This window comes from Anomalospiza imberbis, chromosome 2 (assembly GCF_031753505.1).
Source record: "Anomalospiza imberbis isolate Cuckoo-Finch-1a 21T00152 chromosome 2, ASM3175350v1, whole genome shotgun sequence".
Taxonomy (NCBI): Eukaryota; Metazoa; Chordata; class Aves; order Passeriformes; family Viduidae; genus Anomalospiza; species Anomalospiza imberbis.
Genome location: NC_089682.1, coordinates 18,933,891 through 18,947,386, shown reverse-complemented (window position 1 = coordinate 18,947,386; position 13,496 = coordinate 18,933,891). Strand labels below are relative to the sequence as shown.

Genomic DNA, 13,496 nt, shown 5'->3' with positions numbered 1-13,496 from the left:
TTTGCTGGCCAAGATCTAACTGGATAGATGATGGTTCTTGCAGTAATTCTTTTCTGTTGTAAAATACTTTCCTTAGCACTAAGCTTTCACTTCAGCTGGAAAAAATGGATAAGACAATGTCTCTGAGAAATGCCTTTGTTACATGCATGCAGCTGAGACTACTTTTAGACACCATAATGTGGTTTCTTAGTGCAGGTCATCTTCTCATGTGTAGTCAATGGAGAGAAATGCGCACTTCCAGGAAGCAATTCATCCCATCCCATATTCAGGACCAGAAATAGGTCAGATTTCATGTGTCCTAGAAATGCTTATGTCTCTTCATGGACTATAAAAAGAACCTGAGAGTGACTAGTTGAGACAAAAAATGAGCTGAATTCTGCTTCATGACACTTTGTTTCTGAACCTAAAAACCTCAAAACATCTGGTGCCTGAGCTAAAGCTCATTGTCATTAGCAGAAATCTTGCTTGGAGGTTTCAGAACACATCATGAGTGTGAACGTAGCTTTATGTGTCTGACCTCAGGAAGAAAGGCTGAAGCAGTGCATGTCTCCTGTGCTTCTGAAACCAAAGCTAAATTACACCAATTGCTTATTATTTATCTTGGTAGTATAAATTTGGATTTATTTTGGAAGCCATCACTGCTGCGGCCCTTACCGGTGTGAAAAATGTCTTACAGTGGCATACCAGTATCAGTTCTTGGCTAGAAGAGGTATTGTAACAGTCCCTTCCTGCAGTAAGCAGACTTTTTTGGGTTTGCTTCATTCTTTTTTATTTGAGCATTGGAAATGTATGTTTGCCAACCTGCTTTCTTAGCAGGTAGGTCTGAAAAAGAAAGCATCTGAGCTCTTCATCCCCTCCTGTCTCACTTGTAGGTACCACCACAGGAACTGACTGATTTCTTTCTGGAGGGTCTTGTCTTCCTTCTCATGAAGGGAAGCATGTCATTCTCAGGATTCTCTTGGTTTTTTACAACCCTTGTGTATTTCTGCACCAAGTGATCACCTGGTGCAGCAAAGGGCAAAGCATTGCCACTAGTCGCTCTGCTTTGGTTCCATTTCGTCCTTGTTGTCTAGGAAAAATTTAGGATAGAGACCCTTAAAATGCTGTTCAAGATTAAATAAGATTTTGAATTAGAAATCCAGTGACTGGAATGAAACTAGCAAATGATATGAGATTGTTTTATATTATCTTCTAAACGTCCAGATGCAAGGATTTACACAAGGGAAGTGTAAGGTTTGGATTCAGACTGGTGAAATTAACTGTTTCTTGTTTAACTTCTGTCTCATAAAATATTTCCAAATTTTCTTTTTTAAGTAGATAGTTTAAGCTCAGAGGAAAAAAAAAAGAGGAGACAAATTCTGACATGTATTATATGACATGATCATATGTATTCATGTGCTGTATTTGGCTTCCTGATTTATTACCTGCTAAATATAGTGGAAAAGTGTTATTTTAGAAAGTAGGAAATGCGGTAACAAGGTGGAATAAAATGCCCAACACCACAAATACCTAGCAAAATGTAAGATATGTAGCTGTCCTCTTTCTCTGTATAGGTACATAAACGTTTAAGAACTGAAGGAGTTTATGAATGGAAAGCTGCTGTCTTAGCCTTGAAATCCCTCAGTGAACAGATGTTTAATCGGAATACTTTAACATTTTCCTTTCATTAAAGCTGTTAGGATGTTCTTGAAGTGCTCTGATCAGCCCATTCCCAAGTCCTCAGTGCATTTTAATTAAACAAGCAAGATATTAATTTTAAGAATGAAATTGTTTCACCTCATCTGAAGCTCAAGCATCTCAAGACTTAGTTTCAGGCTCCAAAGAGTTGTTATTGTAGACCATTCTCTTTATAAAACACAAATACATTTTCTTTCGGAATTTTATAATGTAATTATTTCCACAACTACCTCTTACCCCTGTTTCTCCTTTCTCAGCTCTCTGCTCTGCAAGCCAAGGTGCATTATCTAAAGTTCCTCAGTGATCTACGATTATATGGAGGGCGTGTCTTCAAGGCAACACTAGTGGTAACATTTCTCTTAAAATAGTCTCTTCTCTTGATTTTTTTTATCTAATGCATTTTTTTTTCAAAAGCTGGATAATATAATTATCTTTAGAAATTTAGGTTCTATTCATATGCTTAAAAATAATTTTTATTGAACCAAATCAATTTTTGTTTATTAATCTTGAAAATAACATATCTTCCATAATAAAAATTATATTGGGAATTTGGAGATAGATAGCACTTTCTTAGCAAATAACACCATCCAATTATCTATTGAATGCTAAAATTGTTAGTTTGGAAAAATCTTAATGACCAAGTTTTTCTTTTAACAGAAGCAGAGTCCATCCATCGTCTGTCCATCTAACTATCCACCTAAAATCTAGAGTGCAATCAACATACAGCAAGAAATTTCTTTACTTTTTTTGAAATTATTAATTAAGTATGCTCTTGTGTATCGTATCTATCTAGTAAAAACATAATGATCTTTAATGTAGAAATGCCATGCAAATGTAACTCTCTGTGACTGAAAGAAGGGAGTGATGATTTCTGTCACTATGCAGTACCTATCATGTTTTTTACTTGTGCTTTCTTTCTTTTTCTGCTAAAGCAGGGAGAAAAGCGTTCAGAAGTGACTCTGTTAGTAGGGCCACGGTATGGAATCAGCCATGTGATAAACACCAAAACAAATCTTGTGGCTCTCCTGGCAGACTTCAGCCACGTGAACAGAATTGAGATGTTTACAGAAGATGAAAGCAGTGTTAGAGTTGAGCTGCATGTCTTAGATGTAAAAGTAAGTTTGTTATTGATTTGTGTTGCTATACATCTTTTAATAATGCTTTTCTCTTTGAGTATTAGATAAAGCTATGCTGTTCTGAACATTTCCATGCCAGTAGTACTCTGAGAGTACATTTTGAGCTCTTTTTTGGTCACAGTACATTTATATTACAGGTTGGGCCTACAGTGTACTAGGCTGGTGTTTTCCAGCACCTGAATTCTACTTTGATTTTTCTCTCAGCTGACCCCCAGGAACTTGCTTTGTTTTTGTCTTCATGGATTTCCATGGTAAAAAAAGGTGATGATGAAATTGAACTTCTTTTTAAGCTCCTTCTAATGTCATATACAGTATACATATTGCCAGTAAAGAATTGCCAGCTTCATTGGACCAGTGTCCCCTGTAATCCAGTGTTATATCCACATGTTTGCTGCAAGTAACCACATAACAGTTTCCAATTAAATAAACTGTAGCAATGAATCGTGTTTATCCTAACCTTTATAATTCCAGTATATTTGGTATTCACAGATGCTCATCGTCTACCTATAGTAATTTAATTTCTTTTAAATATCACTTAACACTCTGAATCTGTGTGTCATCTAGTGGCAAAATGAGAGGAATTTTGTATGTTATACTGTCCTGGTTGTTTTTAGTGTGGTTTCTATTTGGCTTTGAAGTGAAAGGTTTCCATAGACTTTCTAGGGCATTAATCTGAATAACCAGAGAATTAAGGTAGAGTTCTCATTGTATTTGAAACTAAAACATTTGATTAAAATAAATAAAACCTAACACTTGTTTTTGCTTACCCAGTTATACACAAAAAGCACACATGAGGAATATATTACTAGGTTTTGCTTTGAGTGCTTTAGGTGTATTGACCTGGAACAGTTTCTCTGTATTTAAGGTAATGAAAAAAACATTGTTGTAAAATAATCTAGATGCTCTTTGACAGCAATTTAAGAGAAATTTACAGGTTGGTGAACACAGCATCTCTTTCACCTGACTTAGCAATGGTAACACCTGAGGATATCAGGCTGCTTTACCTGCATTACTGTGCTAAACTCATAGCCTTCTTGTAAGAAAGCTATCATCACCTTTTTACAGATGGGGAAAGTAATATAGAAATGAAATCCTTCCCATCTGCCCATATGTAATATGCAGCACAGTATGCCATAGTATTATGTATTACCATGGTATTATGTTGTTGTATATTATAATATGGTTGCTGTTTTATTGCTAATTGTGCATATCCCCATCTCTTTGCACTTCAACACATGATCTTAAACCCAGAGAGACTGACTATAAAATAAAAATCTAGGAGGCTCTGGGTGGAGTTTGACAAAAAGTTGCCTCTCTGTGGGGCACAAGTAGGGGTTGTGACCATGTCCTGTGAAGGAGATGCAGGCACACACAGGTAGGTATTCTCAATGATGTTTTCATCCTTTCACTTACCCCCAAATAGCAGGTTCATAGATCCAGCTTCTGAATGTTATATATGATATTATTTTCTTAATGAACAGACAGTTCAGATTTTTATTTTATTTTTGTTTCTTTAAATATGTTCTCAAACATGTTTCATTTGGCAGAAGCAGGCAATAAAAGTTTAGCTGTCACAGAACTTTTCAGCAGAGTAGCAGTACTTCACAGAATTGTTTTCAGAAATCTGAGAGTTCTGCAGTGTTCATCAATTTCTGCCAATCACTGCAGAAAAATTGAGACGAATGTAGCATTTCAAATGTCAGTTTTTAGTAGTTGCTCAAAAGAAGAGATTAATTAATATGCTGTAGGTTTAATAATTTATAGAAACTATAAATGCTATAGTTGAATACCTTGAAAGAAGCTCAAGCTGTAGCAAAAATAGGTTAAAGCAACAAAAAACCTTCATATATTTTTCCAAGTTGCTGAAAACAATTTATACAACATTCAGGGCACCTGGAACATCATTGTCCAAGATGCTGTAGTACAGGCTTTTAAAAACTCATCGGACCTATGGTAGTAAGCTTTGGTAGTAAGCTGTGATCATCAGTTATGTTTTTGCCACAGTTTCCATCAGAATCAGTTGTCTTTTTACTAGTAAGGGGTTGAGTAGGTTGGAGAGCCATCCTTGTTGCATGCGGCATTCCTCCTGGAATGAATGATATAGGTCCTTGCATCTGTCTTTTGACAGTGGGCTCTGCATGCTAAATTATGATAAATTGTCAAAAATGTCCAAATACTATGAGTCACTACAAACTGTGAGTGATATGATGGGTTGTCTGTGGTCTAATTTCTATCTATGCATCATGGTAAGGGCTTCATTTTTATTTACTTTCTAGGAGTTGTAGAGGCTAGCCACCTTAATAAATTACATTTGAGGAGAGCAGTTTTTGGTATTAAAAGCTACAGAGACTTGAACCAATTTTTTAGACAAGAAAATGTATACATAATGGCAAAAGAAAAATTAATTAAAGTAAGTTTCACATGGATGTCTCGAGTCTGATGCTTGCTGTCCTGGCAGCCACAGTTTTTCAAAGCTCTGAGGTCTCACTTTCTGTTAGGATTAGCTTTTTTTTTTTTTTTTTTTAGTGTTTTGTGTTTGTTTTCTTTGCTGGTCACCCTTCTGGTGATCTTTCTCTGATCTCTTTGTCTCTGCTTATCTGCTTATTTTTTCACCAATTGTCTTTTCAGTAACATCAGGCCACAAACACTGAAATCTTTTAACCTGTCCCTGTCTTGCAGTGTAATGATAGCTTTAACCTGACTGCTATATTTTATGAACCTCAACTTTCCCTGACTGTTTGCTTCCCCGTCAGGCTTCTTTGCATTTACTTAGTGCACCACATTTTCAGGGAAGCAGCAGATTCCAATACAACTGCAAGACTCCAGCACCTAATGTACCAGGTTCTTCACCTTGGGCATATTCAGAGTAACATTAAATAGCACTTTTGCCAGAGTAAGATACCTATGCAAGAAAAAGATGGAGCAAGAGTCCTAAAATAGTTAGCTTCATTCAGAAAAATAGCAATCAGTTGTTAAGATGTCTAGTTGGACTTCTACATTACTACAGCTCCAATCTTGACTAAACTTTTTATACTGTTAGATATTGGTAGTGAGGAAAATAAATTCTCATGTGTATTTTTCAATGTGGTGTTTGTGATGTAATTACTTTTGCTCTGATGTAATAGTATTGTCAACAGGCAAACAAATTAAGGAGGAACAGCCTTAACTTGATTGTATTCTTCTTAGCCTATTACTCTTCTGATGGAGTCATCAGATGCAATGAATCTTGCTTGCCTAACAGCTGGATACTACAGACTGCTGGTTGACTCAAGGCGTTCAATATTTAACATGGCCAACAAGAAAAATGTGGGGAGCCGAGAAACAGGTATTTATCTCACAGCATGTTACCTATGGTCCAGTGTATAAAGCAGAAGTCAGCTTAAGCCAGAGCACCTCCAGATAAATAGAAAGGTGTGTCAAATAACATCTGATTGCTGGCTCAGACCTAGCACCACAGTATTCAATTCAGCTTTTTAGTGTTCCAATACCCAGGCTATGATAGCATCTCCATGGTAAAATAAACCACATGTCAAACTTCCTTCACATTCTAGTAGACAGATGCACACTTCCTGTGAGTGTTATTATTTTATATGCATATATCTTTTGTCAGAATACATATGGTGCTGTAGAAACCAGCTGCTTTTGTATTACTATGCCTGGAATAGCATTTGTACCTAGCTAAGGTTTAGATTTGTTTTAGAATACAGAAGCACCAGTTAAACTTTAGGTCATTAAGTCAACAGGTATTTAACTTAGAACAGAGGTGAATTTGAAAACACTGTTCTGAAGTATTTGATGGTTCAGCTATCCTATTCAGAGTGTTTAATACTTAGCATCAACAAATTGTTTACAAATTACTTGACTTTGTTCTTTGATTTCACAATGTTGATTTTATTTCACCATGCTATAGGACCTGAAAATAGAGGGAAGCATAATATCCTTGCTTCTGAGTGGAATTGTATACCAAAAACTACCACTTTCCTGGCTGAAGGAGATCAGGAGGCTCAAATGTCCTTTGCTGATCCAAAGCAGAAGACTGTAGATGTTTCTGAAAGTCTGTTGTGTCAAAAAGAACACAGACATCTGTACATTGAAAATACTTATAATTCAGGTGGATTTGATCAGCATCTGGCCAAGCAAAATGACCCTGCTGAAACAGAAGAAAGTAGAAATTTTAACCAGCCTTCATTGCTGTCACTCTCAGGTTTGGAACCTAGCAAGAAAGCACAGGATTCTCCCAGGGGAGCAAAAGTTTCCTTTATATTTGGAGATCCCAACTTGGATGGTATCAGTCCCCAGACTCTTGGCTATGAAAGGCTTTTGGATGAAAGTCCAGAAGTATTGGAAAAACAAAGAGCCATTTATCTTAGTAATGCCAATGATATTAAAGGCCTGGAGTTGTCACCAGATGCTGAAAGCATTCAGTTTGCTACAAACTCTGTTTACGCAACTATAAGCGATGGTAAAATATTTGGAGCTGCGGAAGGGATAGAAGAGCCTTTGCTGCATGATATCTGTTATGCAGAAAACACAGATGATGCTGAAGATGAAGATGAAGTAAGTTGTGAAGAAGATATTATGGTAGGAGAAATCAATAGGCCTGCTCTTCTCAGCCTTTCTGGTTCTAGTGATGACATTATTGATTTGACTTCACTTCCACCTCCGGAAGGTGATGACAATGAAGATGATTTCCTTTTGCATACCTTAAACATGGCCATTGCTGCTCCTCCACCTGGTTTCAGGGACAGTTCTGATGAGGAAGACTCTCAGAATCAAGCAACACAGCCTAGAGACAACAAGGAGCAAGACAGTAATCTAGGCAATGATGAAATTCCAGTGTCGCTTATCGATGCTGTCCCTACTAATACAGAGGGGAAGTGTGAGAAGGGGCTAGATGATGCTGTAGTCTCTACTCTTCAAGCACTAGAAGCTTTGGCTGCTTCAGAGGAACAGCAGACGAATGACAATTCAGGTTCTTTCACCATAGTTACATTTATTCATTGAAAATCATTCCATCTCATCCATTTAGCTTTGGAAGTACTCCATTTCATGAGGGTTGGTTTGGTTTGGTTTTTTTTTTTTAGTTTTCCTTTTATTTTTTTGCCATCATTTTGCATACATCGTATTTCATATTTAATGGAGCCACCACTGTTATTAAACTACCTGTCTCGGGAACTGTGCAATAAAGTCAGAGTATTCTTACAAAGAATATTTTTGTCTCTAATACACCCCGTTTTGCTTGTCGCTTATCCAGGTGCCTCAGCTGCTGTCATTTAATTGACTCTTATTTTTTGTGGCTTGCAGGTGTAGCTATCCTGCGAGCATATAGCCCTGAGTCATCTTCAGATTCTGGCAATGAAACAAATTCCTCTGAAATGACTGAAAGCTCTGAACTAGCCACAGCACAGAAACAGTCGGAAAACACTGCACGCATGTTTTTGACCACAAGTGAAGGCTACCAACCACTTGTGGAAGAGCAGACTGAATTTACCATTTCTAAGAATCAGGCTGGAGGGCCAGGCATGAAGCCCTCACAGCCTTTGGCTGGTGGTCAGGCTGCAGAGCTACAGTCAAAAGTTGTGCCTTCAAAGCAGATTCTTCATTCCGATAACATGGAAATGGAGCCAGAGACCATGGAAACAAAATCTGTCACTGATTATTTTAGCAAATTGCACATGGGATCCTTGGTATATTCTTGCACTAGTAAAAGGAAAAATAAGATGACAGATAGCGAAGTAAAAGCATCCTCTGATGGCAATGCTACTGTGAAAAAGCAACAGGGAAGTAAAAAAGCAGAGTCTGATGAAGATCTAAAAGCTAAATTTGGAACTCTTTCAGCAAGAGATAGCCAGCGCCTAAGCACTTTTAATGTGGAGAGAACTGCCTTTCGCCAAAGATGGTATGCTGCTGATGATGGGGCAGCAGATAAGCCAAGCCCAGAAACAGTTAATGGGAAGACTTTTCCAAGAGTTCCTGTCCTTGGTAAAACAGAAACTGACTGTAAGGATGAAGTGGATCCTGAGGTAGATCAGGATGACACCTCAGGGCTTAGCCAAGGTGAAAATTTCCTGTCAGACATGACTTCCGTGTCTTCAGCCAAAGACCTAAATGATGCAGAAGATACTGATTTATCTGCAGATGACCATCCTTCAAAGCTTCCAGAAGCTGAGCAGAGTGTGGCTAGACTTTGTGAGTATCACTTGGCTAAGCGCATGTCGTCTCTGCAAAGTGAAGGCCATTTTTCGCTGCAGAGCTCTCAGTGCTCTTCAGTGGATGCAGGATGCAGCACAGGCAGTAGCACGTGTGCTACCCCCGTTGAATCCCCTCTATGTACCTCTGATGGTAAACACATCATCTCTGATCCATCAATGAAGGGCATTGCCTATGTTCCAGCAGATGAAAGAGCTGCCATTCTTCCAAACCATGGAACGACATACAAGGACCTGCACCAGCAGCCTGAAGCCGTGTGTCACAGAATGACGGTGCCTGTTGTGCATTCAGCAATCAATGCTGAACCACTTTTCGGCACTTTGAGAGAAGGATGTCATCGGATCCCCAAGATAAAAGAAACTACAGGTACAGCAGTAATAGAGTATTTCTTCTGTTTATTCTTAGAGTTACAAGTTCATGTTGAGGTCTAGGTAAGACATTTCTATTATCTTTATTCGGAACTACATCATCAGGCTGTAGCAGACAGTGAGATTTAGACCTTCAGTTTATTCTGTTCATTTTACTTGTTGAGATATTCTGATGAGCTGCATGCAAGGATCAGCTTTTTAAAAAACCTCTCATTGCATTTATAATATTTGGAGGGCCACTGATGGAGAGGCCTCTCTTCCACTCTTTGGAAACCTCTCCAAAATCTAAAGTCACTTGAGATCCAGATACTTGTTAGATTGTGAAATTCTTCAGAAGTTATATTAATGTAGGAGAGGAAAACCTTTGATTCATTTCTTAGGTATCTTATATGCTGTTTTAGCAGGTTGTCAAAAACATGCCAATATGAATAAAAAGCTCTAGATGTTAAGAATGTAACTACATTATTAATAATGTAACTACATTATTAAGCATGAATTTACTTTAAAATCTGGCAGTAGGTGTTTCTTTAAAGTTATAAAAAATGCAGTTTTCAGAGACAGCATTGAAATTCTTTCAGTTGGATTTTAAATGTTTCCATCTTCTCAGATTGCAACCCACATGTAGCAGTGGTGTGTGAATGCATGAAAATCCAAAAGTGGAACAGACTAGGATTTAGAATGAGAAATAATCTTTCTCTGCCAAAAACTGCCACAAAAACAAACCAAAATTGCTATGAACACATCTTTCCATACTCTTTCAGGTGCAGTTAAAGAAGGTGTTTTAATCTGAAATTATTAATCTAATTAGTTAATAGAAAACATGCAATCCATATATTAGGGGAAATTTAGGATGTTTTGTACGTAATTTGCTATTCCTTTTCTTGAGTAAGTCTGCTGTAGTGAAATTAACAATTACTTATTCATAAATTATAATTTGTTGATCGGTTGTAAAAGGCATTTTAGTGAAATATGAAAGACTTGTAATGAATTTTTGATGGAATATTTTGAGGAATGGAAACCATTGGGAAATACCAGGAAACCATTTGTACTGACTGTTAGAAGATATTTAAAAGTTCAGCCTATGAATATTATCAGGGTGATGCTTAATTATTCTGTCTGCTCTTCTACTACCCCTAGTGTAGCTTTCACAGAGCCTGAAAAGGGAAGACAAGGAGGCATGCCTACAGCTTTTCCTAGACAGCCTCTAGCTGACTCCATCATGCTATCATCCATGCTATCAGAATCAAAGGTGCCAAGTCAAAATGAAGACTCTTGTGACATTCCCAAAGTAAATCAGGCTTGTGGGGCAACAGTTAGTTTATGGCCATATGACATGATAGGAGGAAGCCTCAGGATGCCGCAGAACAAGAAAATGCTGAGACGCAGCAGCAGCAGCAGCAGCATTGGAGGATCTGCAGGCACTGAGATGCTGTTTGAGAAGAAGGCAGCCACGGCCAGCTTGAAATGCCTGGACACCACCCAAAAGGATGAATCCAAATCGGAGAGAAGGGTGGAATTTTCTCTGGGCAAAAAGCTGTCAAAAAGTTACTCTCAGAGTTGTGTGTTTGTCAGCACTGATAGGAAGGACAGTAAGAGGTGTTCAGGCACAGGCACCAGTCAAAAGGACTCCAAGCAGTGTCGAACACTGCCCTTGCGAAAGCTGACCAGCAGCACCTGGAGGTGTCGGGGCCCCTTTAGCTATTGCTTCCTCAGCAGAGGAAATGATGACAATGAGGAGGAAGATGACCGAGACAGCCATCAGCTCTCACATCTCGAACCACAGACCCTGTGTGAGCTCGCAGAACCACTTGCTCAGTCATCTGGTCACAATGAGCAGAAAGTCTTGGAGTCCCCGAAAGCTGCTGAGCCCCCACGTGATGCAGTCAAGGAGCATGAGAAGAGCAGTGCTGACACCCAAGGTGGCCAAATTGATGTGAATCTCAACGATGTAGCCTTCGATGCACGAATCACACAAATAAATGTGATGAAAGAGAAGACATATGCAATGCCTGATGGATTTATTGCAGCACAAAAGGATGCCAATGAGCTACTCTCACTGGTCCGAGCAAGTATGGGCAAGAGAGAAGATTTACATCCAGAAACATATGACCTTAAACTTTCTAAGTACAAACAACTGTTATCTTTGGAATCGAGACAGTTGGGAAGTGCCTGCAGGAAAATGGCCATGGCTGATAAAAGCCCTGAGGAAATGCTTTTAGCTATGACTTCCAGCTTTCAAGTACTCTGTTGCTTAACAGAAGCCTGCATGCGTTTAGTTAAAGTCATGAACTCTGAAACACAGCAACAGGAAATTATAGCTAAGATAGATGAGGTTGTAATAAACTACATTTGTCTTCTGAGGGCTGCAGAAGCAGTGTCAGGCAAGACCTCCGGTGATCCTAGCATTAAACTCTTGGCTCGACATCCGAATACCATGGCCGCTATTGTAAGCACACTAACACGTTCTCTTAAAATGCTTTTAAACAAATAAAATACAAAAGTCACTTCATAATCTATCTTTGCAAAGCCATACATTAAAAAATTTTATTTACTGTATGTGTATGAACTAATGTAACAAACTCAGCTTTCTCTGTATATTTTGTTATTTTATATAAAATAGGTATGAGATTAAAAAAAGTTAAAATACTGAACATTGACAAAAGTAATGACTAGATCTGTCCTTCAGTTTATACAAAAACAACAGCCAAAAAACCCTATCCCCAAGATCAGAAAAACAAATAGAAAAAAGTCCCATATAGGTGCAAATTGATGTTTGGCTATTTTTCATATAGTCAAATTTATGGTTGTATGAAGTGAACTTCTAAAGCCTGTTATGTCAATGAAATTGTCTTCTGTTTCATCCAAGTTTTCACTTGGAGAATGCTCCATGTTTAGAATGATTAATTAAATCATAATGTATATAACACAATATTTAATGTTTTAAAATTATAATTTTTAAGCATTGAAAATAGCAAAAAGACATTTAAAATCCAAGAGACTATTATAACTTACTAGAGAATATATATATAATAAATGACTTTTGTTGATATGGACTGAATTACCTGATTCTTCTTTTCTAGGAAATTCTGTATTTTAAAAAAATGTATTGAATATGTGAATATACCAACTTTAGAGGGGATCTGATGTATTGAACTTTAGTGTTGGCATTTTAGACGGTGAAGGTACCTGTGGAGGACTCAGGACACAGAAACCAGAGTGGTGGTGGTGTTCTCTCTGAAATGAATGATTGATGCCATAATGGTCAGACCAGAATGTATGAGGCAGGTCTACATACCCTTTTTCCTGCTAAATGACAGAGAGGACCATCAGAAAATTCCTATGCTGTTTACTGTTTCATCATATATTTATGGTGCACCTGAACAACACGGACTGCATCTATTTTGTTAAATATTTTATACTTCATATTTTATGATTCTGAATGTTTAACTGTAAATAAGTTAGAAATAAAATGAAATTTTCAGAATACAATAAATATCTCTGAAATATTTCCAGCTAGAGACAGTTCTTCTCTTGAGTGATGACAAAGGCAATTTGTGAATAATCTCTTCCATCTGAACCTTTCTGGAAAAAATTTTGTAGCCTTGTGTTTAGAGGCAGCCAAAGAAACAGCTCTCAGTTCTGGCTGGCAAATAGGCTTTTACAAGAGCCTCTGGTGAACTTCTCAGTGACCAAGGAGCAGCAGCCTCCATTCTCCAAACTGATGTATGCAATTTTCACCTGTTTCTCAAAACACCAAGTGCAAAGGGTATTACTGCTCTTCTTTTGAAAACTTAGCCTTTCACTTAAAGCACATGCAAAGGTTTCTGTGCTGAACTAAAATGACTAAACCAACAAAAACTTTCATGCACTTCATAAAACACCGTCTTTCAAAGATGCCTTTCCTTCTGACTGCAGAGAAACATCTTCAGAAACATAGTACCAGAAGCTTCATCTGTTGTCTGTAGTAGAAAAATCTGATTTCTGAGACCAGTTCGCTTCATGCATGTACCCACTTTGGAGGCCACTCAGAGGTAGGCTGCAGGCTGACTTACACTGTTGGTGGGTGACAGCAGCTTGTCCTGTGTGGTGCTCACACTCAGTGCTC

At 37.9% G+C, this 13,496-nt stretch overlaps 1 protein-coding gene across 7 annotated transcripts in view; it reads left to right on the top strand.

The window, feature by feature from the left end:
• FRMPD4 (FERM and PDZ domain containing 4) overlaps positions 1 to 12,899 on the top strand; it is a 297,516-nt gene extending 284,617 nt beyond the window's left edge. For 5 of the 7 annotated variants that reach the window (XM_068180066.1, XM_068180069.1, XM_068180063.1 and 2 more), the window contains 6 exons: positions 1,935 to 2,024; positions 2,610 to 2,792; positions 6,000 to 6,138; positions 6,724 to 7,785; positions 8,118 to 9,389; positions 10,534 to 12,899. In XM_068180066.1, the coding sequence (XP_068036167.1) occupies positions 1,935 to 2,024; positions 2,610 to 2,792; positions 6,000 to 6,138; positions 6,724 to 7,785; positions 8,118 to 9,389; positions 10,534 to 11,882 (4,095 nt within the window). In that variant the 3' untranslated portion in view covers positions 11,883 to 12,899. Of the gene's footprint in view, positions 1 to 1,934; positions 2,025 to 2,609; positions 2,793 to 5,999; positions 6,139 to 6,723; positions 7,786 to 8,117; positions 9,390 to 10,528 lie in introns of all 7 variants that reach the window. The other 2 variants (XM_068180064.1, XM_068180070.1) reach the window with 2 other exon arrangements.
• Positions 12,900 to 13,496: the final 597 nt, after the last annotated feature.